This window comes from Daucus carota, mitochondrion, assembly GCF_001625215.2.
Source record: "Daucus carota subsp. sativus mitochondrion, complete sequence".
NCBI classification, from domain to species: Eukaryota; Viridiplantae; Streptophyta; class Magnoliopsida; order Apiales; family Apiaceae; genus Daucus; species Daucus carota.
The window spans coordinates 171,425-197,728 of record NC_087060.1 but is presented as its reverse complement, the minus strand read 5'-3'; the positions used below and the strand labels follow the sequence as shown (position 1 = coordinate 197,728).

Sequence of the window (26,304 nt, the reverse complement as noted above, 5' to 3'; positions counted from 1 at the left end):
CGAGCGAGCGGGCGAAGCCTTCCATTTAGTTGCTTCCCCCCTTTTCCCTCACCCTACTCTTCCATTTCCGCTTAAGCTTCCCCGGTTTGTGGGATTAATTGATTGGATACCCGAGAACCATAATCTTTCCTAGAAACAGCTTCTACGACGATAGAGAGGGGTCAGGTTTGTTTGGCATCTATGCCCCCTGCCCTCCAAACAGTATGGGAGCCTTTCAGCTCGTACTGCTCACACTCCTAGATCTTCACGGCACCTCCTCCACCATAGTGTGAGCTGGGAGCAGCTCTGAAAAGCGAGGCCTACTTCAAAATGCGCTTTCAACAACGTCAACAACACCACGAAAAAAGTAAACTATGGTTTACCACTGATCTGATCATAGGTGAAATCAAATCCCTTCGCGCCAGGCTTGGAAACCGTAAGTCAGGCCCCTTCGCCTCTCGGAAGCGAGAAAACGAGCAGCAAGCTTAAAAAAAAGCCCTGCCCGCCCTTCTCTATTTTGAGCCTCATATTGAGGAGGCTTCCCGGACTCGTAACAGACGGCTAGGAACAAGAAGAGGGTCAGTAGTCTCTGCCGTTGCAGGTCCTTCTCTTTCCGCTGAGATGGCCCTCTTTTTTTTGTTCACCGCGGCACGAAATCATGAAGAAGCTGGAAGAACTCAGAAAGAGAGTGGCGCCTAGCCGTTGAGAGCGTCTGTTGTCTTTGTAGAGGAACAGTACGATCTTGGACTGGCCCCCTTCGCATGACCTAGAAAGCAAAAAAGTCCGTGCTACTATAAGGCCTCTAAACTCCTCCCTCAGGACACTGTTGCGTTGCCCATAGGGACGGGGTAGCCCCGACTTCCATAGGTCCTTGGTTCGACCTCCTAATGAGAATTGAGGCCCTTGCGCGGGCGTCTCATCCCTAAGACTTGTTTGCTCTGTATGGAGTGCCCCGTGGTTCCTCGAGTGCCAGCCGCAGAGAGGAATGCCATCAACTAGGGCGCTATTGGCCACTAACCACTCGCTCGCCGGCCGCTCGGGCTCCGCGTTTCAAGTTCGTTATCCTAACCGTATCCTCTGCTCCACCGGGAGCCTGGCCCCTTCTTCTATCTTATCTACTGCCTTGCTCCTCGGCTCCATACTGCTCCAGCCGCTCGCTGTAATAGCTTGCTTCTCGGGTGGCTCGCACCCTGGGTGGTGCGGCTGAGCCAGAGTGGGCTCAGCAGTCGGCCTATCTTTCCGGGCGCACGCGTAAAGGCATGATTAGTTCCACAAATCTCACTGCACTGACCATAGTAAACTCCTTCTCGTTGTACCGAAATAGAGATCTGATTTAAACGCCCAGGTACAGCATCACATTTTACACCTGAGGAAGGTACAGCCCAACTATGAGGTACATCAGCAGATGTTACAATAATACGTAGATGAGTTTTGGCTGGTACAACCACTCTATTGTCCACTTCTAATAAACGTGATTGCCCCAATTCTGGATCATCTTCTGGAATCGTATAACTGTCAAAAGTGAGTGACTGTTCATCGGAACTGTTATAGTCCGAATACTCATAAGGTTGGGTCGACGCCCGCCTCCCTCCAAACTGTACTTGCAAGTTTCCCCGCAAAAAGCTCTCCACGCCTACTCTTAGAAAGAACACTATTTATCTTTAGTTAGGTAGTTCTCCCGACCGTAAGACCCTTTATGAGTAAGGGGGATCGAAGGCCGGGGAATTTGTATTGGCAACAGGGAACCGTTTATCACCCAGCCCTACCTACCCTATGTATTCGAGAGGGAGAGGCTGGAACCGAAAAAGACCTGGTTCCACACATATGAGACAGGCAGAAGGTATGGGACGACCAGTTCACCACGGAAAGCGAATTCGATCCTATAGTCGTCTTCTTTGTTCGATAAATGCGCAGTGGAAAGGGAAAGGGATGCTAGTCGGGCTCGGCGAAGCTGTAGGCCCCAATAAATAAGATCCAGAGTGATTCCTCACCTATCCTGTCCGGGGCACAGTTGAACGCTCGAGTATAGATTCCCTATGCTCGTGTGAACGGCCGGCCCGTAGATCTAAAAGGATCCATCCATAGGCCTGACCGGATATCGTTTGTCCACAAATTCAACAAAAAGTTGGTTTTTAGTAGTAGTTCATGAGACCTCGAATTCCCACGTTCCAGCGTGCATTATGCCAACGGGTCCCGCCCCCAACTCTAGCTGAGAAGTTGAGTTACCCTTCTTTTTTTTTCAGAAAAAGAATAGAATAAAGAAAGAGATCGTCTATATCCTGTATCGATCATAGGATCGCTCTATGAATAGGTCAATTCTCTGCGACCTCCCACAGTTCACGACATCCCTTGCTTCTCGCTGCGAACGGCTCCTCTACCGAGGAGTAGAAGCGCTGGTCCCCTTCGGTCAAGTTGCTTGTGCCTGCTGTTACCTACCGTAGGACCTCCGTCCCCGAAGCGAAGAAAGAGGAGCAGGAACAAGAGGTTGTCCTCTCCCGGCCCAGTAGTTCCGCAACTACTACCGTGGTTGTTGCCAACGGGGATCCCCCATTCCGAAAGGTTACTGGGCCGGCCGTTAGGTCCAAAGTTGTATGCCACTGCTATGGTGCCGATAGATTCACTACTTCAGCGCCGTTATCGGACATTGCAGGCTGAGCATCTATTTCTCGTATATCGCTCCACACCGAGAAGAGGGATGTGTGCCTCCAGCAACAACAAGAATGGAACCATAGGCTCCTATGCTGGGAGCATTTCGGGGTATAGGCCTAACCACCTCAACTCCCCGTTTCTGGCATGCTATAGTTATGAAAGTCTCTCGACGGCGGGAATGGGAGATTACCGGTAAGCCAGATGCTTCGCGAACCATATTCAACTTTAAGGCATTTCGTTGCACTTAAATCACCCTCGTGAAGAGGCGCACTCCGATACCATTGATGTCCAATAGCTTTGATAGTCATGGCTGGATCTACTACTACCTCGTCCATTGAGTATAACAGAGCAAATGATGGTATAGCAATGAACATCGGGATGATACTAGGAAATATGGTCCGAAGAATCTCGATAGTAGTTCCATGAACAATCCTTTGCGGGATTGGATTTTTTTTAGAGTGGAAATGCCATAAAGCGCGAACTAAGATCCGTGATACGAAAACCAAAATCAGAATGAGGAAGAAAAAGATATCGTGATGTAAGTCTATTATTCCTTGCATCATAGGCGTTGCTGCGTCTTGAGATCCTAATTGCCACGGTTCCGCTGCATCACAAGGAGAATTTGTAAAAAAATGGAAAATACCTGTGAACGACATTTGAAACACTTTCATCTCTAGAGTTCCGCTTCTTGCTCTAAAAATGCAAAAAGACTTGGAACGAAATCTATGGTTGGTCCAACCAAGAAAGGCATGGGACTTGTTGGGCATTAAGGGCGACCCATCGGCCCCTTTTGACAGACTTCTTTGTCCATCTCTTCTCTATATGATATTTATTCTAGACTAGATGGGACCAGATCTATTACTCAAACAAAAGCAACACAACCCTAAATGTGATCTCCCACGCCTGGCAATGATACCATTAGTGGTAAGGAGTGAGCATGTGGCAAATACCCAAACTTGTGCTTGACTAAGCCTCGCCCACATGGAAGATAACTTGTTCTCCCATAGGAAGGCACTTGGGTTTCGACCAAGTCATCTCTCACGGTAACAGTGATGAGCTGTTGAGCGAAAGACGTTAGGTGATAGTCACCATATAGAGATGTTGTTAATACCTCTAAGAGAGTCTTGCCCCCCGTATTACTCCATAGGGCAGCGAGGAGCATGCTGTGGAACCAACCAAGATGTATGTCGTCCGGCCCGACCCCAGACTCTTTCTTCCCGACCTATTTTACTTTACTCTCTGGCCGCAGTTATTTAGGTGGTATCCCGAGATTTAAGAGATTTAATTCCTCCCGGGAACACACGAAACAAAGATATGAACTAGGTAAATAGAAATTGAAAAGAGATGTTTCCAATTCATCAAAATGATAAGTTTTTTCTACATCCATATGATCTACTAAAGTGAAAGTAGATCGGTATTGCCCATATAATAAAAGCAGATCTTGGTCCATGGAGTCCCAAGAAGGTAAGAACTCCAACCTGTCCGATGCTTCTTCGGCCAAATACGATATACAAGTGGGACCTGCACTATGAGCAAGCTGTGCGAAAAACCGCTTCTTTTTTCCGGTTCCGAAACAACTTGGGCGAAATAGGGTTCTACCGGGAAACCATGGATTTTTGAGTTTTCGCCATTGGTTACTGGTTGAGCCACTGGAATGGAATGAGATAAGAATCTCTGGAGATCTTTCCTCTCCACTTACTCGTAACAGGCTTTCCCTCTGTAGAATACTTTTTCCGAATGGCATAATTTTCCTATTTTTTCCTTGATCTTCAAAGAAAACTGACTCCTCCTACTCCTTCTTCTCCTTCTTCTATCGTCGTTGGTCCTTCTTTCACTAATGATCTCACCATTTTTTAGTCGTTCGCGCGAGGGACTATCCTTTCTATCGCTTGCCCTTGCTTTTCGCTCTCAAGACAAGGCTCTCTCTTCTATAAAGCGAAGCAAAGCGCATGGCGCTGAAGTGAAGAAAGCTCAATAAAGACACACGGCAGGGCATAGCATAAATGAAACCGCTTATCATTTCATAAAAAAGATATGCTTTACCTTTCTCGATGCTTTTTGGGGGGTGACTCACCAACCGACCCAGCAGTTATCGATGACAGAACGGTACGAACAAAGAAAAGTCATTCTATTTGGTAGTTCTCCATGGACTTCTCTCTTTACCCCTTTGCGTATGTTCGTGCACCTCCAGATGGGCGGGGGCCGGCCTACCACTCCCTTATGCAGCATTTATTAGCTTAGCTGGGTTGGGTGGATCGTGCAATAAGCCTCTCCCTTCCCCCGTATGCAGCTACCTTAGATAGAGTGACTCTACAGGTAGTTGACTTGCTTAGTAGCATGGGTTCTATGACTCTTCGACTTACAGGCTAAATAAGATATCTTTTTTGCTTTTAAAGCGCTGTGAAGGTCACAGGGGAACCCCGGTGTTGCGTAGGAATTAGTGCTGGAAGCCCTAGTAGTAAGCAGAAAAGAAAAAGTAGCCCCAAGCCTTATTCATAAGCTCAAGATAGCCAAGATGGATTCTATCTACTATTTGAATAATATTTACTCTGGGTAGTGAGATGGACTCTTCCAAGCCTCTAGGAGAGAAAGGGTATACTGACTGTCTTCGTCCTCTGGATGAGTCTGTCAGTCCAGTCCGTCAGGTCAATCAATTGCCATTGCAATGTAAGAGTCAAAAATGGATTCTCCTCTCTTATCTCAACGCTAGCGACAGCCAGTCTTCTCAACACCTCCCCTAGGGCAGCCCAACTAGAATGAGCAAGGGCACCTTATATATGCGTATGTGCACGTAGAACCTATAGAGAGAGAGAACTCCTATGAATTGAGGTGGTGTTGAGACTCATCATCGTGAGGTCTCTGTTGCTATTCTTCGTTTTCAGAATCTAGATTGGTGTTCAGTGTACCGGCAGAAAGCCTACCCTAGTAAAAGAGAGAGCGCGCCTACGGGATTTACGCTTTGAGTCGAGGGGGAAACAGCAATCAACACCTTGTCCGATGTGCTCGTGTTCGTTTCTGTGAGTATGTTGAGAAGTGTACACCGGCGTGTGCGCCCTTGATACATAGAAGACGGGGTGATCGACGCGTCCACGTGCATGCATAGAAAAGGTGTTCACCCAATCTCCCATTCGTTGTCTCGGGTCCATATATAAGATCCACTCCTTAGTAGCTTTAGCTTGGAGATTCATTCTAAGAGTTCTAGTTCTTCGAGGAAGATCCGTCAAGTAGAGATATCGCCGCATTCTCTAGTAGTAGGTAGAAGCATAAGGACTAGACCTACATACAAAGAAAGAAAGCTGATATAAACAGCTCCATATTAGCGAATTGCCCCTTTTGCCCGTTGGGTGCTGTGAGGAGTTTGCTCCATCTCCGATACTTATCGTCGAGCTGCTCCCTGCCTATCTAGTGGGGACTGCTCGCCCTACCCTAATCGAATTTTCGAACTCAAAATAGAAGAGAGAAAAGACAAGGAAAGATTCTTCCCCAGCCTAAGGACGCCGATACCAGGGCAACGCATTCCTAACACTTCTTTAATGGAGGATCGGTATCAAGAGCAGGAAACGAAGTTCTTCGAGTTGCGGGTGCCGCTGAGGAGCTCGGTTCGGGTACTGTTTCACTGAGGGTTTCAAAGCGCCTTGCCCGACTTCCCGCCATAAATAGAAGATTGATTGCTTGCTCTGGTTATAAGCGGTTAAGGTAAAACGGCAACCAACTTTCAATCATACTTATCATTTTGCCTTGCTCATGGCACTTCTTTCTTCGTCACTCGCCCTTCCTCACAACATAAGGTTGAGTGCCCTCCCGCTCTCTCGCAACAAACAGAGGAACCGAGAATGAATATGCGCTTATGTGCTGCGCTTCGACTTAGTCCTCTAACTCTAACCTTTAGTCGACCAACCACCATCTCCTTCCTAGGAGAAACCATTTGCCTTTGAATTCCTTTCCTAGATAAGCTATCCTCTCTAGGCGGACCTACCTTTATCAATGAAGGTTGTACTCTTTCCCATTTTTTGTAGTTTATAGCTCCTGGAACTAGCACACCATGGGTCGGGCTCTCGATCAGCATAGATGGGCGGTGTGGATAGGGTAGAAGAGACCCGGGCAGTACCTCATACTATGCCTTCCACTATGGAAGTGGGAATCCCCTTACTCATTAGCGTACTCAAGGCTCCCGCACCTGGGATTAGTTGTCTTAAGCCCTTTCGGGACTAGCTTCTCTCTCTGCTTTCCTTGCAGTGACTGCTTGCTTGCTCTGAGGTCCCTCTAACCCACTCAATCTAGTCACCTTGAGATTGAGATGGCACTTTTTGGTGCTTATAAGGCTGGACAAGCCTTCGAGCAAAAGATGACTTTCGACAGCATGCATGAGTTCAATCTAAGTCGGATGAAACAAAAAACGGCAAAGAAACTTGAAATGCTAGTGAATGAATATAAGGAAACGACTGGACCAGCTAGAGTTGCACGTGTGGGAAAGAGACAGATTGGAGCTCCACTTTTTAGGTCTAGTGAGGCAAGGGCTCAAAGAAGGTGGCCCCGCCTATGTCAGAGAAATCTTTAAATGAATAAGTTTTTTTTATTTCTCCTTTGAATTACTCATATATATCCTATGAATTTCATTTCGCACCGGAAACTTTTATAGGAGAAGTTCGAATCCGTTTCGTTCGGATGTTGATCGGTTTTGGTTTGACATGGTTTACGCGTTACTGGTTCCCGGAAGAGTTAATATCTCCATTAGCTAAACCCTTTCTTACCCTGCCTTTGGACTCGTATTTTGTTCGTACACAATCAACGGAGGCCTCCCCGACATATGTTGCAACGTCTCCAATAGCATGCTCTTACTTCGTCTTTCCCTTAATAAGTCATCAAATTTGGTGCTTTTTGATCCCCAGTTGCTATGGGGAACAAAGGACGAAATACAATCGATTCCTCCATTTAAGTGGTTCTCGCTTCTCCTTGTTCCTGTTTCTAACTCTTCCCCGGGTAGTTCCCAATGTTTGGCACTTTCCATACTTCATGGGTGCAACATCAACAAATTCGCTCATGATCAAGTTACAACCCAAGATCTATGACCATATTATGTTAACTGTTCGTATTTCGTTCATTCCATCGGTATGCTCTCAGGTACCTGTAATTGTGATCCGTTTGCCAGAACCAAGGGGTCTTTCTGTGGAAACCTCCACGAACAATCGTCGTTTTTTGATGGTTTTTCCGCTTCTCACAGCTGCTCTTTCCACACCTCCGGATATCTGGTGCCAAATCGTCGCCCGTTTCCTTATTTCTTTGATAATAGAGTTGGCTATCTCTGTGGCATCGATTGTACAAGTTCGTGAAGAGGGCTGGACGAGTGGAATGAGGGAGAGCGGCTCGATCGACAAAAAAGAAGAGTAGCCCCCCTAGAACCTGGCAAAGTCATTATCAATGAATTCCCGAGCAATTATCAACCAATCACGTAATTTGTCGACAGAAAGCTGATATAAAGTCATTGATATATAAATTGATCTAACTGGACCTTCAGCCCCTATTCCAGACTATTCTTTCTACAGGAGATAGATGAAACTCGCTGACAAGGCTAGCTACAGCGCATTCATTGCACCCTCCCGTCTCTTCTTCAAAATAAAAACGGTATTCGTTTGTACCGGCGGTTCGTCGAGCGCAGCTTCCCTTAAACTAACTACTTTATGGGAATCCCTCGCCGATCGATCTTAGCACTATGCTTCACACAGGTTTTTTTATAGAGAGAGAGAGTAAGACGCCTTTCTGGGGCTTTAAAGCAGGGCCACAGATATTGCAAAACTTTCGGAGACGGGATGGAAAGACTTTCGTGAGAAGAGATGGTAGGCTTGATACGGATACAGCTGCTTATCACCCACCTTCTAATCGATTTTGGATTGGAAGGAGGGTGAGGAACGAACACAGTGGTTTGACTGCTGGGATCCCAATCGGCCTGCATCAGCGGAAAATGGAACTCTCGAATCACGGGTGACTCGCTTTATCGGGATGGGAGGAATTGCTTAATCGGCATTCCTTCCCTAAATAAATCCACTAGTAGGTAGCGGTAGGAGAGATCTATTATGGTGGGATGGACCGTTATCTAATTCCGGCCGGCATTTCTGTCAATCGGCGTAAGCACTCCGCTCGTTCGTAAGCCCCTTTAGAGAGAGGAGAGAGGGGCGAGGGCGGCTTTGATGAGAGCTAAGGGCCGAAGGCGGCTTCGCTTAGTATATAAGCTGATAAGACCTGCGGCAGATACAGTAGAGCGCATGCAAAAAGTAGCTTATCTTATAAAGTAGACAGCAAAAAGGAAATTGCCTGCCATGAGACAGACAAGCCGCTCCTTCACTATTGCAGAGCGGCTTCGCTCAATAAATGCTACAATATTTTTTTAGTAGAATAATGTGGTTTTTTCTAGTGGATTGGAGCGGCTTCGCTATCCCATGCAAGTGAAGGGACAGTCCTCCTATCGCGAACCTATCCACTTATCTACCGCATCGAGGCGAACATCTCGGCTTGGTTGGAAAGCTTTTATATAGCAATAAACCGGAAGGCTCAGGTCTTTCCGGGGCCAGGCAAGGGGTTCGGAGTTGGGTCGAAGGAGGCCAACTAAAACGGAGTTTAGGTAAAAAAAAAGAAAGAGCTTGGGATAAAAACAAACCTCACCCTAGGAGTCGGAGTCACCTGTGAAAGGAACGGAGTTGGGCCCTACGCCTAAATAGGATCGGCTTGGGTTCGTATGAATGGAACGGCATAGAAAAGAAACCATTGTATGCTACCACGCTACGATTTTTATTCCGAAATATTTTATCGCTACTATCGGGGCGGGGGCCCGTCTTTCGAGTCGTTCTTACGGCCGTGGTAGCTGCCGAGCCTCCATATCGACTGGGAGTTGCTCTCTCGTCTTTTTTCCTCCGCCTTCCTCTCGTAATTGACCCTATCTTTTCTGCTACGCCTATCCATCCGTCAGATTTACATCCAATCCAGCCGGGTGAGCGATAGCGGCTCCTGTTTACTAATAGATCTGCCGCCACTAGTATAACAAAAAAAGCACATAAGGATCCGGAATCTTTCAATTGACTGATCAGGATCATAGAAAGCCCGGTATTACCAGAAAGGATAGTCGTGATGTCCCTTTATGGCCGGCCTAATCAGTATGGAGCCGAAGGCTCGGGTTTCCAGCAGGCCCCTTCTCTTGCTTTCCCTTTAAGTGACAAGGGGGGTGGGCCGCTCCAAGCCGAAAGCGATAGCGAATCCCGAACTTGCCCACGCTCATCCAAACCGACCTCAAAAAGCGATCGGAAAGCGAAGCCCTTCCTTCCAATCCAAGCCGGCAAAGCCGCCCCTATATCTAACCACCGCTCACCCCGATCACATATTGGCGCGTTCATGATGCATCATGATCAAAAGGCCGTAAAGAAGACAAGACCTATGCATCAGTGTACTGTCATGATCACATATTTTCTCTATTTTATTGACGACTTGAGGGCGAAGCCGCCTATTTATTATTATTTATTATTATTAGGGCAAAGGGCGCTCCCTCCTCCTAACTCCTTCCACTTCTCCCAGGGACAGGGACTACGGCTTGACCTTCGGGGAAGAAGTCCGCGGGACCCCTCTCCTTCTAGGGCGCCTAGATATTGAAAGGTTATCCCTTTGCAACGCTGGAAGCTAAGCAAAGTCACGAAGCTGGCTGACTACGCTCGAGCAGAGCTCAGGCCCGGGGGTGGTGGCTGAACTCGCCGCAGAGTTCAGGAGCGAGAAAGACTATCTTGATGAATGCAATAAGAGCCGGCTGCTCTCGCCGCAGCAGAGTGCTTTGCCCATGCTGCTATCCGCCGCCGAAGCGCGTCTAAAGGAAAAAAGGCCAAAGAGTGATCTTTGAACGCTACTACGCATCCTTACTCATAGTATAGTAAGGTAGGTTTGGGTATAGCAGGACTTGAACCTGCGACCATTAGGTTAAAAGCCCAATGCTCTACCAACTGAGCTATACACCCCCAAAAATATGTAGTAGTAAATAAGGATTGGTGCGGAAAAGAGGGCGGCCCCTTCGCTTAGATAGCAAAGCCGCCTTCAGCCCCTCTTCTTCTCATCATATGAAAGGGGCGCGGCTCTGTATGAGGCTCGTACTGCAGAGCAAGCGAAGAAAACGTAAGGGTGCGCGTTAGCACTCCTGCAAAAAACGGGCTAGCTAGCGCTAACCTTATTGAAAACTCAAGGAAAGCCTTGATCGATATGAGAAAGATGCGCTCAAGCATGCGAAGAAAGCCGGCCTTACTCAACACCTTTATTAGTAAGGTTGCTTGTTTCCACTCATTGAAGATTCTATCTACAAAAGAAGGTCAACGGGGGATACTAAAAGCAAATGGCTCTCACTGACACCATCTACGAGAAGGTGAGGTCGTCTTTCTTTCCAGCCGCCATACGGTTCGCCTTAAAGACGGAGAAGGTGAGGAGCAGTTATCTATGTAATTACGGTCTTTGTTGGCCGTTGTTCCGGTCGAGCACTCTTTTTTCTTTGCCCAATTCCGTCTTACCAAACAAGACTTACTTCTTACCAACCCGCGAAGGGTTGTGAGGCTGGACCAGGTATGAAGAATGAATCTATATCTGTGCACGGAAGTTGCTGGCCGGCGGCCGCTCAACTGTTCGAGCGCGGTGGTATTGGTTCCGATTCGACAAAGGTATAATGCCTGGTCGGGGGTCCAGTACAGTAGGTAGCAGGCGTGTTCGTTTTGTTTTGGCTTCCGAGCGAGAAATAGGCAATGCACCATGCTTGCTGCTACGTACGTTGACCTTTACTTGACAGATTCATCCAATTTCACTCACACTCAAAGGAGGGCAATCCAACTTCCATTGAAGCAGCTTCCCCGGAACTAGCTGCCATTGAATCGGTTGGTGCCATTGATTCTCTTGGAGGCAGGGCAATAGATTAAGATTTGGCGGTAAGCGAAGGAACTTTAGGGCTTAGGGTAGCGAGTGAGCCTTATCATAAAGCATAAAGGGTAGGCAACTTCAATAGGTCTAGGGGAGGAAGAAGGAGTTGTTCATAGCTAAGAATCGCTAAGGCCAATCATTCCCTAGTCTATCCTATATATCTTTCTATTCTAGCTGGGATATTCTCTCTATTCAAGCGGATAAGAGAACGGCGGTTACTTGTGCAGCTCCCACTAGGCTCAAGAGATGAGGCTAAGCGAGATGTAAAACCTATCGCTAGCGATATACGTAACGAGGCATTAGAGCAAAGGCTTTGTCGCCAAATGGCGTATATAATACGATAGTGCGGTATTGTTGTTATGGAAAGTCGCTCTATTTCCTTGGATCTCTTAATCCAGTATGTTTACCCTCACTGACAGTATGAAAGAAGGTAGCTCACCACCAAGTCTAGGTACCCCATCATATGTCACAGTAGGGGATCAATGCTCATTTACATAAAAATGAGCTAGACCTGCAGTGAAGTCTTGGGAGCTAATAAGCCAGGTAAGAGAGGACACCTTAGTATAGGAAAACAAGAAGCATAAGACACGAGTTCCGGTATTAGTACCTCCCATTCTCTGATGACTCTCAAAGGAACAAAGAGGTAAGCCCTATAAAGAGGGAAAAGCCCTATTAGTTAACTGCCGCCGGTGCTACTTCCTTACTTAGTCAAATACCCTGATCTATTCATTCAAGAAAAGAAGATAGTGATTTGGCTAACCTCAGGTACCTTCCCCCAATCGAACTATCGTGCGTGACACATACCTGCCGATTCCATATAAGCGTATTTCACTCATTGCTATTAGTGGAAGAATGCCCTCAAAGTCCCTCAAATGCGGCTGCCTTGAACGAATCCCATTCGTAGTTCTGAATAAACCTCCTAAGTCAATCCGGACGGGATAAATTCCAAAGGATCATGCCGAGTTCCTGAAAGATTCTTCAGTCTACCCAGGCTTCTTTTTATCTGCTTTTTTCTTTCCCTATCTTCCAATAGAGAATAGAACGTTTCCGCTACCCTTTTGTTTTGACAAAGCTGTATGCCCTAATAGCATTAACATTCGATAGTTGACCCTCGACCTAAAGAAGTTCAGATTGACTGCGAAGTAATGCACTACTAGAAAGATTGAATAATGTTGACCTTTCGCTTCGCTCGAGTCACTACGTACCTTAGACCGTAATGTGAGATCAAATCTATCATGTCGCTTGCTATTGATCGAACCTATCTTTCTTTTGTTTGCCCATTCGCTCCCCTATATCAAGTTTTTCCATCCTATCCTTGAGTTTGAGTAAAGGTGCCTCACGCTTAGTGTGGATGCTTCTCCATAACCAGAGAACTTTCTCCGGATCATATCCAGTAGCAAGCATCCCTTCCTTAGATTAGATTCGAGAGTAGGCATGCCCAGACCCAGCCCAGCTTTGCATCATTACTCGCGGTTGGTTAGGAGCAGCGTCAGGGGAAGGAACGGGGGCATGGGTCTCTCGGGAGCAAAGGCTTCGGTTGGGATAGAAGCATAGGTACCCAGAGCGGAAGATCCACCGGCGGATCCTACAGCAGAGGCAGAGGTAGCTGGAGAAGCTGCAATGGTAGTTTATTATGTTGAGTAAGTTGAACCAGCCGAAGAAAAATAAGAAGGTAGCAGCTACTTCTTCTGCTTCTTCGGTTGTTGCCGCCTAATTAGCTACGATCAATGAAAATCTCGTAAGAAAGCTGTGCCACGAACAGCGCTTTGCCCCTTCTATATAAGCTGCACTGCGCTGAATGAGAAAGATCTCCTGCCCCCATCTATTTGTTGTGGGGTTCTTTACTTGGTTTAAAACCGTTCATTTTCCTACAAGCAAGTCTTTCTTTCAATTGTGCAATTAGTTGTCTCTAGGCAGCCACCATCAGGCGCCTTTACGCAAGATGAACTCTCTTCCTAAAAGTACACCGCACATATTGTTACTCTTTAGCCATCTATGAATCCTTTTCAGAGTCCTCCGGTCGAGTTGGAAAACAACCCTTGAGACCTCGTCGCGGCGTTAGCAGCCATTGACATTGACGATGTGATGTATTGAAGACTAAGCGAGCCAGCCTAGAACGGAACAAAAGAAATTTCAATGAAATGAAGTACACGCAACTACGCCTGTGAACTCGGAGAGCCTTTCAGCATTCCTTGAATCTACCCTAGGAAAAGGCACTTTCTTTTCTTATGAGATTTTTAGTTAGAGGTAAAAGAGCCCAAGACGCGCATCCACCGGATAAGCCATATAGTTCTTTGTGATCCTCAAGTTCAAGTCGTTGGACGCTTCGTGTCCCTGCCCCCTTTCTCTTCCTTGGGCTTTGGGCTTTTGTCCAACTTCCAACTCAATATCTTAGTCATCTTTCTTCAAAGGCCGTTGATTCTGCTTCCTTGATTGAATAATAGAAGGTGAATCAATAAGACAGTACCGGGCGTGTGATAACAACACTTGCTTTCGTGCTGGAATTACCTTGGTGTCACTCACCTATCTTTGCCTTGCTTGGCTCCTGTATACTAAAATGGCTGTCTCGCTGTCTACTGGAGCTCGGATCCGACTAAAAGTGGGTTCGTGTATATGCGCCCTGCCCAGAGCTAGCCTGAAAGAGCAGCCGTGGAGAGTCTTGGCTACCATGCCCGGGAGTGCTTTCGAGAAGACATGCACCTTTCTAAGATCTTCTTCTTTGTCTTGAGAACAGCCTCCTTCTCTATCTATTTCCCCTCATTTGCACGAGATGACGGGATTACTTGCATACTCGTAAGGCATGATTTTTCCACTTGCTTGAAGCTCTCTTCCCGTGTCGATGAGGGGCTATTCCTTTCAACCAAAACAAGTTGAAACCTATCTTCTAGCTTCTAGCGTAACTTTCGCAACACTCTTTTTTTTCCTGCCGGAATGTGCTTTCTGTTGCTGCATCCGGCTAGTGATTCTGAGAAATACTAGGAGCTATAGGTCTAGTTTTGCCAGGCGATTCAATCCGTCTCCGATTTACTCACTAAAGTCTTCCGACCTAAGCTTTCGATTGGGGCTAGCTACGTGACCGCACTCTCTTCTTTCGTGTAATCCCTTGCCAGACGCAGCGAATAAAAGCAAGAACGGGCTTGCCTTTCAACAAGCTTACTTCTCGGAGGCAGGATTTGAACCTACAATCCTCAGATCATGAGTCTGATGAGTTAACCATTCCTCTACTCCGATGGACAAGTTATACGAATAGAATCAGAAAAGCCATCATTAACGCAAACAAGGCAATAGCTTCAGTAAGTGCAAAGCCCAAGATTGCGTAACCGAACAGCTGTTTTGACAAAGACGGATTGCGTGCTAAACAACCCGGGAGCGGGATACAAATGATTCTAGAAGAGACAGAGAACAATATATCATAAACCTAATCGACCGAGGAGAAGAGCTTGAGAATTAATTTCTTTCTTACGATATTTTCTTTTTGCACCTTAGCCTGCATTAGCTACACTTGCCGTAGGTTCTGAAAGATGCTCTACTCTTATCAGCCGTTTTTCGTGACATCATATCACTTTCGGCAAGTCAATCCCCCTTACCGGCTCAATATATCTCTCAATAGATTCGCTTGCCACAACGACCAGACAGGATAGGAGATCGCCCCTCCTTGCTATCCAAATTACCTCGTTTCCCATCCCAAGCGAGAACATTAGATCATGGATTAGCGCGAGTAGCGGAACGAGCTCTATTTACGTCATTATCAGAGGCCCTTCACGCGGCTTGACCGAGAACGGAGCGTTCAGGCAGAGGCTCTCGGGATTTTTCCAAGCCCAGCTCCTCAGCCGAAGGCTTCTTTTACGAGTCACGGGGCTAAATGAGGAGCGCATTCACGAGCACTAGCTTTCCAAACCTTGGTGAACCCCGTGCTTCGCGGTAAGACGGTGGTAACTTCCCGAACCGCTTCCATTTTGTTATTTGAAGTGTATGGATGATCCAATCCCCTTCATCCCTCGTCTAGGTCCTACCGATATCTGGCTTCAACCATATACCCACTGGGATAACAAAAGGAGTCAGCCACTTTTTCTATAAACCATGAGCCGTTGAATAAGCGGAGCCCGGCGACTTTAGAGTGGGGTAGGCGGGCCTTCTAAACCGAGTTAGGTTAAAAATAGCACAAACTCTTCGTTGGGTTAACTCGAGAGAGAAAGTAAATGTCCCGTCCGATCGCACCGGCCTTCGTCTCCCAAGGCTAAGTCCATAGGATTGGGTTGAGCAATCTGCTAAAAAAGATTTCCCTGAGGATGAGTCGGATGACTAAGATTCGTTCGGAAAAACCAGATGATTCGGAAGAACCAGCTAATCTCATAATGCCCCGAGAGCGAACCCCATTGCCAAGCACCGAGCGGAACCATCCGGGCACACCGTTTAGTTTGGGTTTTTACTTTTTCTGTGAGTAATAGGGGTAAAAGAGTTTTCAGGGATGTGGTGAAGCAGTGAAATGAGCCCTCTTCCACTAGTTTATGGCCACGGCTTTGCCTCTTTTTTTTTGTTGAATGAGAAAAGGTGTAACGCCTAGAAGGTAGGGTAGGCAAGCGAGTTCCCCGAGAAAGAAATCTTTTACTCTATCTCCGCTCCTTAACGAGTTGTTCAAGCTTTCATGCACTTTCGAGATAAACATGTATGCCCCTTTCCCAGGAGACAAGGTCCGGCTTTAGAAATGGAATAAGATCCATTGTTGGGGCCATCCCCTTCTGCGCTAATGCAACGTCGGGCCCAGGGGGGACCTGATACTATTAGCATGTTTAGGGCCCTAGCTAGACTTTAGCTCATGGGGCAAGTCACTATATCTCAATTTAGTAAATACATCGTTATTGCCCTGGCCTTTGGATTCTCCCTCTATGACCAAAACACTAAATGCTTTCTTGGATATCGCTCCACCTTGGTTTGATCGAGCTGGCGACAAGTTTCGCTCAAATGGACTTGAACAGCAGAAGGAGGAGATGCGTTAGATGATCCAGAGAGAAATGCAAATGGAACCAACTCAGTAAATTTTGGCTTTGACACAGCCCCCACTCTTGGGTATTCGACCGGGTATAGGTATACTTGCTGCCCTCATAACCGCAGTGAATGATGCCACAATCATTAATCATCGCATTTCTTTTTAAAAAAGATAAAAGATTTTGAGGTCTGCAACCAAGTTTTTCAGACACATCTGAAATTGCGTTAAAATCACCCGCAACCATCCATGGACCTTGTATGTCTTAAGACAGTAATGGCAGTTTTTCCCAAAGAAGCCGTTGAATGGAGCACTTTGCATAAAGAACGGTAAGCCTTACCCGATCAGAATTAAGGAAGCCGATGTCGACTGTGATACACTGTTCAAACGCGTCGACAAGCACTACATGAACTTCATGATTCCAACAGAGCCATATTTTATCATCTGCCTCTTGGTTTGCCAATGAAAAGTTAAAACGAATTCTGTTGGAGAATTCCTGAATCTTATTAGCATGGTGAAGAGGTTCAAGAATAGCAATCAACGAGATATTATACATCTTTACAAGCTTGCCAACCCTCCTTCTTGATTTGATGTTGCCTATGCCTCTGATATTCCACAAGAGGTTATTAATCATGGCTAACAAAAGAATGGAAGAAGTTTGAAAAGAACGAGCCAACGCTCTAGTAATAATCCTTCTGGAGCTCTTCAAGTTCGATTCTTGTACTTTTTGATTTCAGATGTATCTGGTTTCTCCTTGTAGGATTCAGATTCGATTTCTGGGTACAGTCAGCGTTCTTTAATATCGAAGCTGTAGATAACACTTGAGAGAATTCCTTACAAATGGTAAAAAATTACTGAAAAAAAAGGGGTTTGCTTCTCTCATAGGTTCAGCGTCCGAGAAGTATCCCTTGGTCTGAGCGGCTTGTTCCTTTGGAACGTTAGCATCATCTTTGGATTTCAGGCAAACAAGGGATATATTAGACTCCATGTTGTTTATGAGTTCATGATCAGGCTGAGAGATAATAGGCATAATAGCCTGAATACTCTAATTATCAACATTGGAATTGTTAGCAGCCAGAGATGAGTCAATGGCATCTACTATTACCTGATGAGAAGAATCAACCCTCAACTCAGAATCATGAGAAGCAGTACTGCTTGAAGGATCGGCAGAAATCTGTATGTGCTGAGAAGTTTCTTAAATTTATTAAAAGAAAAAAGATTCCGCTCCGTCTGATTGTCCGCAGTATTGTTTGGAAGAGAATATGTATTATCAAAAGGATGATTGGACGGTGTTGTTGCCCGTTGGCCTGTAGACTTGACGTGGGGGAGCTTTTCCTCTTTGTGACCTTGTGCAGATTTTTGCCTAGAGGCATTCGAGTTAGGAGCTGACGGCTGCTGGTTGGACTTCTCTTTGTTGGCTGCATCAGTTGCACTGGAGTTTTTCGAATGAAGTTTGCAGTTTTACTTTGCATGATCTTGTTTGGAACAAGACGTACAATACCTTAAGTCCTTCTCATAGACGATTTTCTATAAAATAAAAACTCGAAGGAAAGATCAGAGAGCTTCCCATTCCGGAAATGCCAGAAAGCCTCCAGGGAGAAGAGGAATTTGCTACTTCTGTCTCCCCTTCCAGTCATCAAGGAAGAACTCGAACAAGAGCTCAAAGGCATTCTTCTTTTTGTTGGTTCATAGTCCACACGGGGTTCTGGTCTTATTTGTTACTTTATGTTCCGGAGTCAATTGATCCCTCGATCAAGTCCTAACTATAAATCTCTTAAGAGAAGAAGATAAATCATTTTGATTCGAGGCCAAACCCTTCTCCGCCGTTACGGAGTTCTTCTGCTCTAATCTCCGAAATCGAAGGTCAGCTGACTGAGGAGTTAGTATTGTTTCATGCAAAGATGCTCCTCTAAAGCTGGAATAAGGGATTGTCCACCTCACCGCCCCGAAGAGCAGTGGCTCTGTTGTTTTGCATGCCTACAGAGAGAGACTCAAAAAGTACCGACGCTCAATCGAAAGAAAGAGCACAATCTACTATATTCTTAAGTCATGCCCCAGGAATCCCTAGACACAGGGGATACGAGCGAATCTTTTACTGGAGGAAAAGCTGGGGAAAAGCATAGAGCGTGCGGGCTCAGCTCTCGCCCTCCTCCCATCCGCGAGGCTGAGGCGGGAGAAAAAGCGTAACTCCCCGGTGTCATAGGTTACCTTTCTATCTTCTTCCCCCGTGACGCTCCCAAACCAATCGCTATCCTTTTCTTGCTTTCTTGTTGTCTTGACTTGTTATAGAACGGCTTTCTATCAGGTATAGTTGGTAGGATGAAGTGGGATGAAGCGTTAGTGGATACAGATATAGCAAGTGTGCCGGGGACGCGGCTCGGGCGTAGTGGGTGTGGGCGCCTAGCATGAAACAGCCTTCTCTGGTAGCGGCACTATACCTTAGTATCTCTCTAGCTTCCAGTCTATATAAAAAACGTAGTTAGCAGAGGTAAGTCTGTCTGACGTTCCCTCGCGTCAAGGGCTATACTTTTGCATCGGCCCTCTCGTTAGGTAATTCCCGAGGCGAAAGCAGCTCTCTCGGAAGTAAGTTTCCCCGCCATCTTAGTGGGACTAGTCTAAGAAACTTTCGCTTGAACTGCCAAGCCTCGGTTTTTTGTGGTAACGCCCTTCTATAATTACGTTTAACGCCCCTTTATGACTCGGCGCCTCGGGTCGGTAGCCGGGCTCCGGGACATTACTACCACGGCTACTATCGACCCGAGCCCAAAGAAAGAACGAACGGACTAAAGCGAGGAGTTCATTGGCCGTACATAGTTAAGGAGGATGGGAGGCAACCTCTTTCATGACCCATGGCCCGGTGTGTCACTTGGTTAGCATTTCTATAAAAAAAGGAGTAGGGTTTGTTTTTCGATAGGGAAAGAGACAGGGGAGTTGGCTGTAATTGATACACCTTTTTCGGAGGGACGATATGGATTTATTCGAGACGGTTAACCAGTTTTTAAACCGTGAGAGGGAGGTCATTCAGAACCCGCCGGCTCCAGAACGGGGGGCCAGCACCGACGGAAGTAGCCCACCCCGCTACCGATCAAAAAAAAGAGCGTGCGGCACTTCTTCGAAGGGACATTCAAACTTTGATTCGTGAGCAACTTCACGAACATTGTGAAAAAGGGAAAGGGCGGCTGCCCGTGCACTTTCCGGAAATGACAGAAATAGACTCAAGTGCCGCGAAGGCGATAATGTCTTACGATCTTGAGATCCCCGCGGAGACGGATACGGAAACCCCCCGCAGATGAGCGGAGAATCTGAGGGGGACCCTAATCTCCTAAGGCCACTAATTAGGGAATACCGGTAAAATGAGCCTGTCTGCCGCTTTGTTTCATAACAGAGCCTTTTTTCCCGGCTGGCATAGAAGTATCTTGCGCGGGCGAAGGAGATGCGTTTCTGGTACTGGTGGTATTGGACAAGCCCTAAGGGAATAATCTCTTTATTATTTCTGCCTTTCTTTCCCATGACGACCAGGAACGAGCAAATCAAAAATTTCACTTCGAACTTCGGACCTCAACATCCTGCTGCTCATGGTGTTTCACGATTAGTATTGGAAATGAACGGAGAAGTGGTGGAACGCGCGGAACCACATATTGGATCACTCCAGTGCGGCACGAAGCCGCTGATGCCGAGTCGGCTCCTATGCCGCTAGCTATGCCCTGCTTGGTCCCCCCGCACGGTGGAGGTTCCGTAGCGCGTCATGAGCACCGGGCTAAGGGGCGGTTGAGCAACTCAAGCGAACCACCCTACCTTACTACAACATAGGGACAGAAGGGAGAGGGTTGTGAAGGTGGCCTCGTTATCCACACCTCCGGTCGGACGAATGGAGGGCCGGCCGACCCGGGTTTTCACGAGCGTTGGCGGGTTCTGGAGTGCCTGTCAAGGGCGCTAGCGCATACCCCGGGGTGATCATCACCACCTGCACCTCACATCTCGGCACAGTGGAACGTGTAACCCGCCTGCTGTTCCATTCAATTACATTTGTTCCTGTAATCCATAGCCTAACAGAACGCAGCAGCGAGGGACAACCCGCCTATACAGCCAGCGGGGAGGATGGCACTACTGGCAAAGGCCGTCTGGCGAAAACGCCGCAGGCGCGAAGCGTGGTAGGCCCGCGCCGGGGGAGCATAGGGAGGAAAGGGGGCCCGGATGGTGGAAGCGCCAGGGGAGGCCGGGTCATTTGACGGAAATGGAGGGCTTTTCCCTATTAGAGAAGGCCCTATGGAGTAAAGGGAAGTGCACGAATTCTTGGAAAAATAGGGGGCGAGCCTCTATAAAATAACAAATGTAAGAAAGCAAATTATATGAATAGAGTCAACGGTACGACAGACAGCGCTGCCTACACGCGAATTAGCTTCCGAGATCGAGCTGTCTCAATTTCACTACAGGATTTGCGAATGAATGGCTGGACTGGGCCACCTCGAATGGCGTGAGCCGCATGCGGGGAGACCCGCACGTACGGTTTTTAGGGGGATCTGGTCGAAAGACCGGCCGGCGCCCACCCGACTAGAGGGACTGAGAAATTAATAGAGTACAAAACTTATCTTCAAGCTTTACCTTATTCTGATCGTTTAGAGGGCGATCGCGGGGTCACTGAATGAAGTCCTCCGTTTCTTTCGGAGGTGCTGACCCGCAGCGAGGCAGAGATGACTAAGTGACATATGGAATATGGCGACGACAACAGCATGTCGTAGAAGGAGATAACAAGTGGAGCCAACGACCCACTAAGACTAACGTATCTACAACTACATCCCCGAGCGGCAGTCAAAGGGGGGGCGTGAATGCGAGATGCCAGCGGAATGATCGGCCGGACAGAGGCTAGGGCTGCTTCCTTCCCACCGCGTCCTTCCTTGTGTATCGGAGATATAAAGCGAGTGCACCGGAAAAGAAAAGGGAACTGGGGCGATCTATTCTATGGCGAAGCATCCGAAGCATAACTGCACACTCACACGATCTTTGCCGAGAGATAGGAGCATTCGGTGGAACCGGTGAACTACACTTGCTTCTGGATAGATGTGTGGGACAGAGGGCTCGTGGTACCTCCTGCCCAACCTTCCTCCTCTGCTTTGAGAACCGTGTGAACGGAGAGTAGGCAGAAGGGAAGGAGGTCCTCATACGGAGTCGCACACTTACTTGAGCAGTGCGGGAGACTGGAGAATGGGTCAAGTAAAGTCCCCTGGAGCCGGAAAAAGAACAGACGAGGCTTTACTTAGATAGGGCTTTTATTGGTCTTTTTTTTTTCTTAGTGATTGAAAAGGAGAGCGCCCGGGTATGTTATAGAAAGGGAAGGCAGAGGCATCGAATGGCGAAGAGAGGCGGGGAAGGAATGGGAAATCGTCAAGGATGACTTCTTTGTTGGCGAAACGAAGGGCTAAATAGCGCCAGTGATTCTCTGAACCGGTCTGGATTTCCAACGCCTCAGGAAACTGGTCGAGATAGATGACAGCACCTTTTCTCCTCTTCCTTACCGGGAGGGCAATCTTCTCTTATGGCCTCACCTCCCGCCCGGCCCGGAAATCGAGAACCCAGCCCCCTTCTGATCCATTCATTTCCGCAAGCAGGGAGGCTCCAGAGCGAAGCCCCCGCCTATTCGAGGCCGGGCGGCCTCGCCCCGCAAGCACCCAACCTTCCTTTTGCTCTTCCTTCGGTTTGCCTCCACGAACGCGCCACCTAGGAGCCCTACTCATATTCCAAAGGCGACCTGCTTTCAATACTAGTTTGTTACCTTACGCCGACATTTTTAAAAAATTATTTAATAGCATGGCCCGGGGCTAAGATAACTCAAGTGGGAGAGCCGTGTTATGGGTGACCTTATTGCACGGTTCAGAGAGCACTTGTGTATGTGATGCAAGTGAACGTGTACGAAAAAGCTGTCGTAAAGTTTCGTTGTTCGTTCCGTCGTTGACCCTATCTATGTTTCTACGATGGCCCAAGAACACGCTCATTCTTCAGCCGTAGAGAGACTTTTGAATTGCGAGGTACCATTACGAGCTCAATATATACGAGTGTTATTCCGTGAAATAACTCGAATTTCAAATCATTCACTTGCTTTAACTACTCATGCTATGGATGTGGGAGCATCAACTCCGTTCCTGTGGGCTTTTGAGGAGCGGGAGAAATTGTTGGAATTCTATGAAAGAGTCTCGGGAGCCAGGATGCATGCCAGTTTCATACGACCAGGTGGAGTGGCACAAGATCTGCCTCTTGGCTTATGTCGAGATATTGATTCCTCCACACAACAATTTTCTTCTCGTATCGACGAATTAGAAGAGATGTCAACCGGCAACCGTATCTGGAAACAACGATTAGTGGATATTGGTACTGTCACTGCACAGCAAGCAAAGGATTGGGGATTCAGTGGTGTAATGTTAAGAGGTCGTGCGACATGAAGACATTGATAGCAATATGGGGGAAGTTCCCATCAGGCAACAACGGTTCTGCCTGACCCTACTAAAGCATGCATATTATGTCAGTGAAGACTTGGTGTGAAGCCTTGGAGCTTACGTTAGAAAAGCAAAAGGCCTGGCGGGGCTAGGGTGAGCTGAGGGGGGACAGCGTAAGTGAGCGAATGTGTGTAAGCCCAGTCAAACATGACTGTTCTAGGCGGGGCGGGCCACCCACCTTCGAATGGTGTTGGTCCTACGGACCGTGAACGGACCCGCCTCTGGCCTCTGGGCACGTCGGAACCGCATGAGTTCACCGGGGTGGAGCACGGTCCGCCAAAATCGGCATAGGTTAGGTGCTATTGATGGAACATGGTAAGCCTATCTTTCTCCATATGGAAGTGCTGCGGACACATAGAGATGTGGGTAGAGGAAGCCTCAAAAAGCGAAGGCCGAACTGCAGGTCACGTGACCTGCACCGAGTTGGTGGCTGACTGGGCCTTTTATGTGATCAAAGCGGAGAAGCTCGCCTTCTTGTTATCCAAAAGTAGGTCGAATCGGGCGGGCCCCTGCCCCGGAACGTCGAATGAAATAGGAGGCCGGGTTCTCTTTCTACGACCCTTTGTTTTTTATATGATAGGCACGGACTCCGCGAACGTCCCGCGCCCTTTACTAATACTAATAAGGGAAAGAAAGCCTCAACCAGAACCACATTCCTTTTGCGTGCGGGTGTAGCTAAGTGTCTTACTCTATTGGTCATAGTTTCCTGCTGTTGCGGCCGGTGCTCGTTTGCGCGCGCGTGAACCAACCCAACAAACAAGGAAAGGACGCCTCTCTGGGCATCTGAGAATGATTCGAGCCGTATGAAGGGAAACTCTCACGTACAGTTTTTTTGGGGGGGGCCGGCAGGGTCCCCCCACTTACTTGGCCCGGGCCTAAGTGAAAGTTAAGTGGTGGGCCTACCCATCCCAACCAGGGGTATGCTGGGATTCGCGAAGAGCAGCACCTTACGATGTTCATGACCAATTGGATCCTGACGTACCAGTAGGTACCAGAGGAGATCGCTATGATCGTTACTGTATTCGTATCGAAGAGATGCGACAAAGTGTTCGGATCATTGTGCAATGTCCTAATAAAATGCCTAGTGGCATGATCAAAGCCGATGATCGTAAGCTATGTCCTCCATCACGAGGCCGAATGAAACTATCCATGGAATCGTGCGCCGTGTGAAACGCAGATCATCGCCGTTCTTAACCGAGACTCAGGTTAAGCTCCGTCTCGGAGCCTTGTGGGGTTAGGAGTAAAGCATCCCGAGGTTGGCGCATCTCGTTGAGCGTGGAGAAGCATTGGGAACCCCAATTTATTTCTCCGGAGCCGTTTCTTTTCCCGTCTCCCCGCCCCGGCATAGCGCTTCGCTTCCGGTTCTTCGGAAGAATCAACTGACTTCTACCTTATTCATTGATCTGGGGGAAAAGGAACCGCCTACCCGTTGGGGAGCTAGACATCAAGTAAGTGGCTTGATGAGGATAACTAAGCGGACACGCCGGAGTTGGCTGCTGGCACAACAGGGTGGTGCCTTACCGCACCGCAGGCGGGCGCGCGGTAGCGTTCGTGGTGGTACTTCAGGATTCCAATGTACTGCGTCCAAGATCAGAACGAGCTTGCCGGCGGACCACTGCCGTCCCATTCTTGAGTGAGCTGGAGCGCAGCCATCTTATCCACTGAACTAGCTAGAAGCTATCGCTTCGGGTCGAAGCACTAAAAGTAAAGGACCGGGAAGGGCGGCGGCATAGGAACCACGGGACCCCCTACTAGTAAAGGGAAAACGGGGAAGTGCGCTCCTGCGCATCAGCTGAAAAAGCCCTTTCCTTTTTTAAGAAAAAGAAGGTCAGCTTCATAGCTCCAACCTATACAAAGGGCATCAAAGCCCTTTGTATAGGTTGCTGGATACGGGATCCTCGTAGTAGGCTGGACCAACATCCAGCCGAGAGAGGGCAGTCTTTAGAAGCAACAGGTTGGGAAACCAAGAGAACGCCTCGCGTTTTCTTCTCTTCTTCCCGCCCTAGGAGTAGCACAAAAAGAGGGATTAGCATTATGGACCCAATGATAAACCACTAAAACCTTACTCGTTGGGACTCCGCGCACTGGGAAAACGCTCTAGCGGCGGGAACCCGGTCACTAGTTACAAAGCTCCAATAAGGTAAGGTATCGAGAGGGCTATCACAGTCAGGTGGGAAGCAATTAGCCCTATTTTGAAAGTCCCCCCTTCCTATTTAGGGAGTTGAGGCGAAAATGTGATTGATGAACCGTTCCGTTCGCCACGCACCGGGCCCATTCACTTGCTTATCGTAGAGGCTGTAAGTACACAGTGCCCCACAACTATGAATAGTATAGTGGGGTTGAAAGACAGGAGTGCCCGCCTCTCAACTCAAGTAGGCTACTTTTTCTGGAACGCAGTCCGAGATAACCGTAACCGTGTATATATATAAATCTATCTTCGATGCTGTCATTTCGAAATGTCCGCCTCAACCGCTGTTTCACCTCCCAAAGAGCAAAGCGGGCTTGATGAGCGCAGATGAGGAAGCGGGAGCAAGAAAACCAATAACATCTTTCTTGTCCTTCTACTTAAGGGGCAAAGAGAAGCGCTTTTGCTACTGAGAAAGCGAACGGTCGGCACGAAGGTTCAAGACTTAGCCGCGCGTTAGCGAAGCTATATTCTCATAGCGAGGCGCTTCGAGTTAGCGAAGCGCTGTAGTAGCGCCGAAGCCCTATGTGCTATAATGCTGAACCAAGGACAAGGACGCTCCGCCTTATCTATAGAAGCAGTCAACTGAGTTCTGAACGAATGAAATTAGCTCCTTGGTAATGGCTCAATCTATAGATAGAAAGCCTTATGATGGGAAACTACCACGTTAGGTTTGGAGAGAGATGGGACCGGTTATATAATAGGGGGAGCAGACGCAAGCTTTTTCTTTCAATAGCCGGCCAAATGACTACAGGATCATCGGTCTACTCTACCTCAATTCACCATTTCGAACCTTATACAGAAGGTTTTTCCGTACCAGCTCCTTCTACCTATACCGCAGTTGAAGCACCTAAAGGAGAATTTGGTGTCTTTCTGGTCAGTAATGGAAGCAATCGTCCCTACCGTCGTAAAATAAGAGCACCTGGCTCTGCCCATTCACAAGGACTCGATTCTATGTCCAAACATCACATGCCAGCAGATGTGGTCACCATCATAGGTACTCAAGATATTGTGTCTGGAGAGGTGGATAGATAGGACTACTAGTTGCTCGATCAGGACCCTAGCTTTATTGCGAGCCAAAAACCTTG

General features: G+C 47.7%; 4 protein-coding genes and 2 non-coding genes across 6 annotated transcripts; 2 read left to right on the top strand and 4 right to left on the bottom strand.

Moving 5' to 3' along the window:
* Positions 1-71: 71 nt before the first annotated feature.
* Positions 72-3,284, bottom strand: cox2 (cytochrome oxidase subunit 2). Its single transcript has 3 exons — positions 2,898-3,284; positions 1,236-1,544; positions 72-155 (listed from the first exon to the last, which is right to left on the bottom strand). Exons 1-3 carry the CDS (start codon positions 3,282-3,284, stop codon positions 72-74), a joined length of 780 nt encoding a protein of 259 aa, YP_011069398.1.
* Positions 3,285-3,877: 593 nt separating this feature from the next.
* On the bottom strand, positions 3,878-4,372 carry rpl10 (ribosomal protein L10). Its single transcript has one exon. The coding sequence runs from the start codon at positions 4,370-4,372 to the stop codon at positions 3,878-3,880; it is 495 nt and encodes a 164-aa protein (YP_011069397.1).
* Positions 4,373-7,293: 2,921 nt separating this feature from the next.
* mttB lies at positions 7,294-8,016 on the top strand. Its single transcript has one exon. The coding sequence runs from the start codon at positions 7,294-7,296 to the stop codon at positions 8,014-8,016; it is 723 nt and encodes a 240-aa protein (YP_011069396.1).
* A 2,530-nt stretch (positions 8,017-10,546) lies between these two features.
* Positions 10,547-10,619, bottom strand: trnK-uuu. The gene has a single exon. It is a non-coding gene; the product is annotated as a tRNA-Lys (tRNA).
* Positions 10,620-14,717: 4,098 nt separating this feature from the next.
* On the bottom strand, positions 14,718-14,790 carry trnM-cau. Its single transcript has one exon. It is a non-coding gene; the product is annotated as a tRNA-Met (tRNA).
* Positions 14,791-20,051: 5,261 nt separating this feature from the next.
* Positions 20,052-26,251, top strand: nad7 (NADH dehydrogenase subunit 7). Its single transcript has 5 exons — positions 20,052-20,194; positions 21,096-21,164; positions 22,500-22,965; positions 23,944-24,189; positions 25,991-26,251. The coding sequence occupies exons 1-5, from the start codon at positions 20,052-20,054 to the stop codon at positions 26,249-26,251; spliced, it is 1,185 nt and encodes a 394-aa protein (YP_011069395.1).
* The last annotated feature ends 53 nt before the right edge of the window (positions 26,252-26,304 follow it).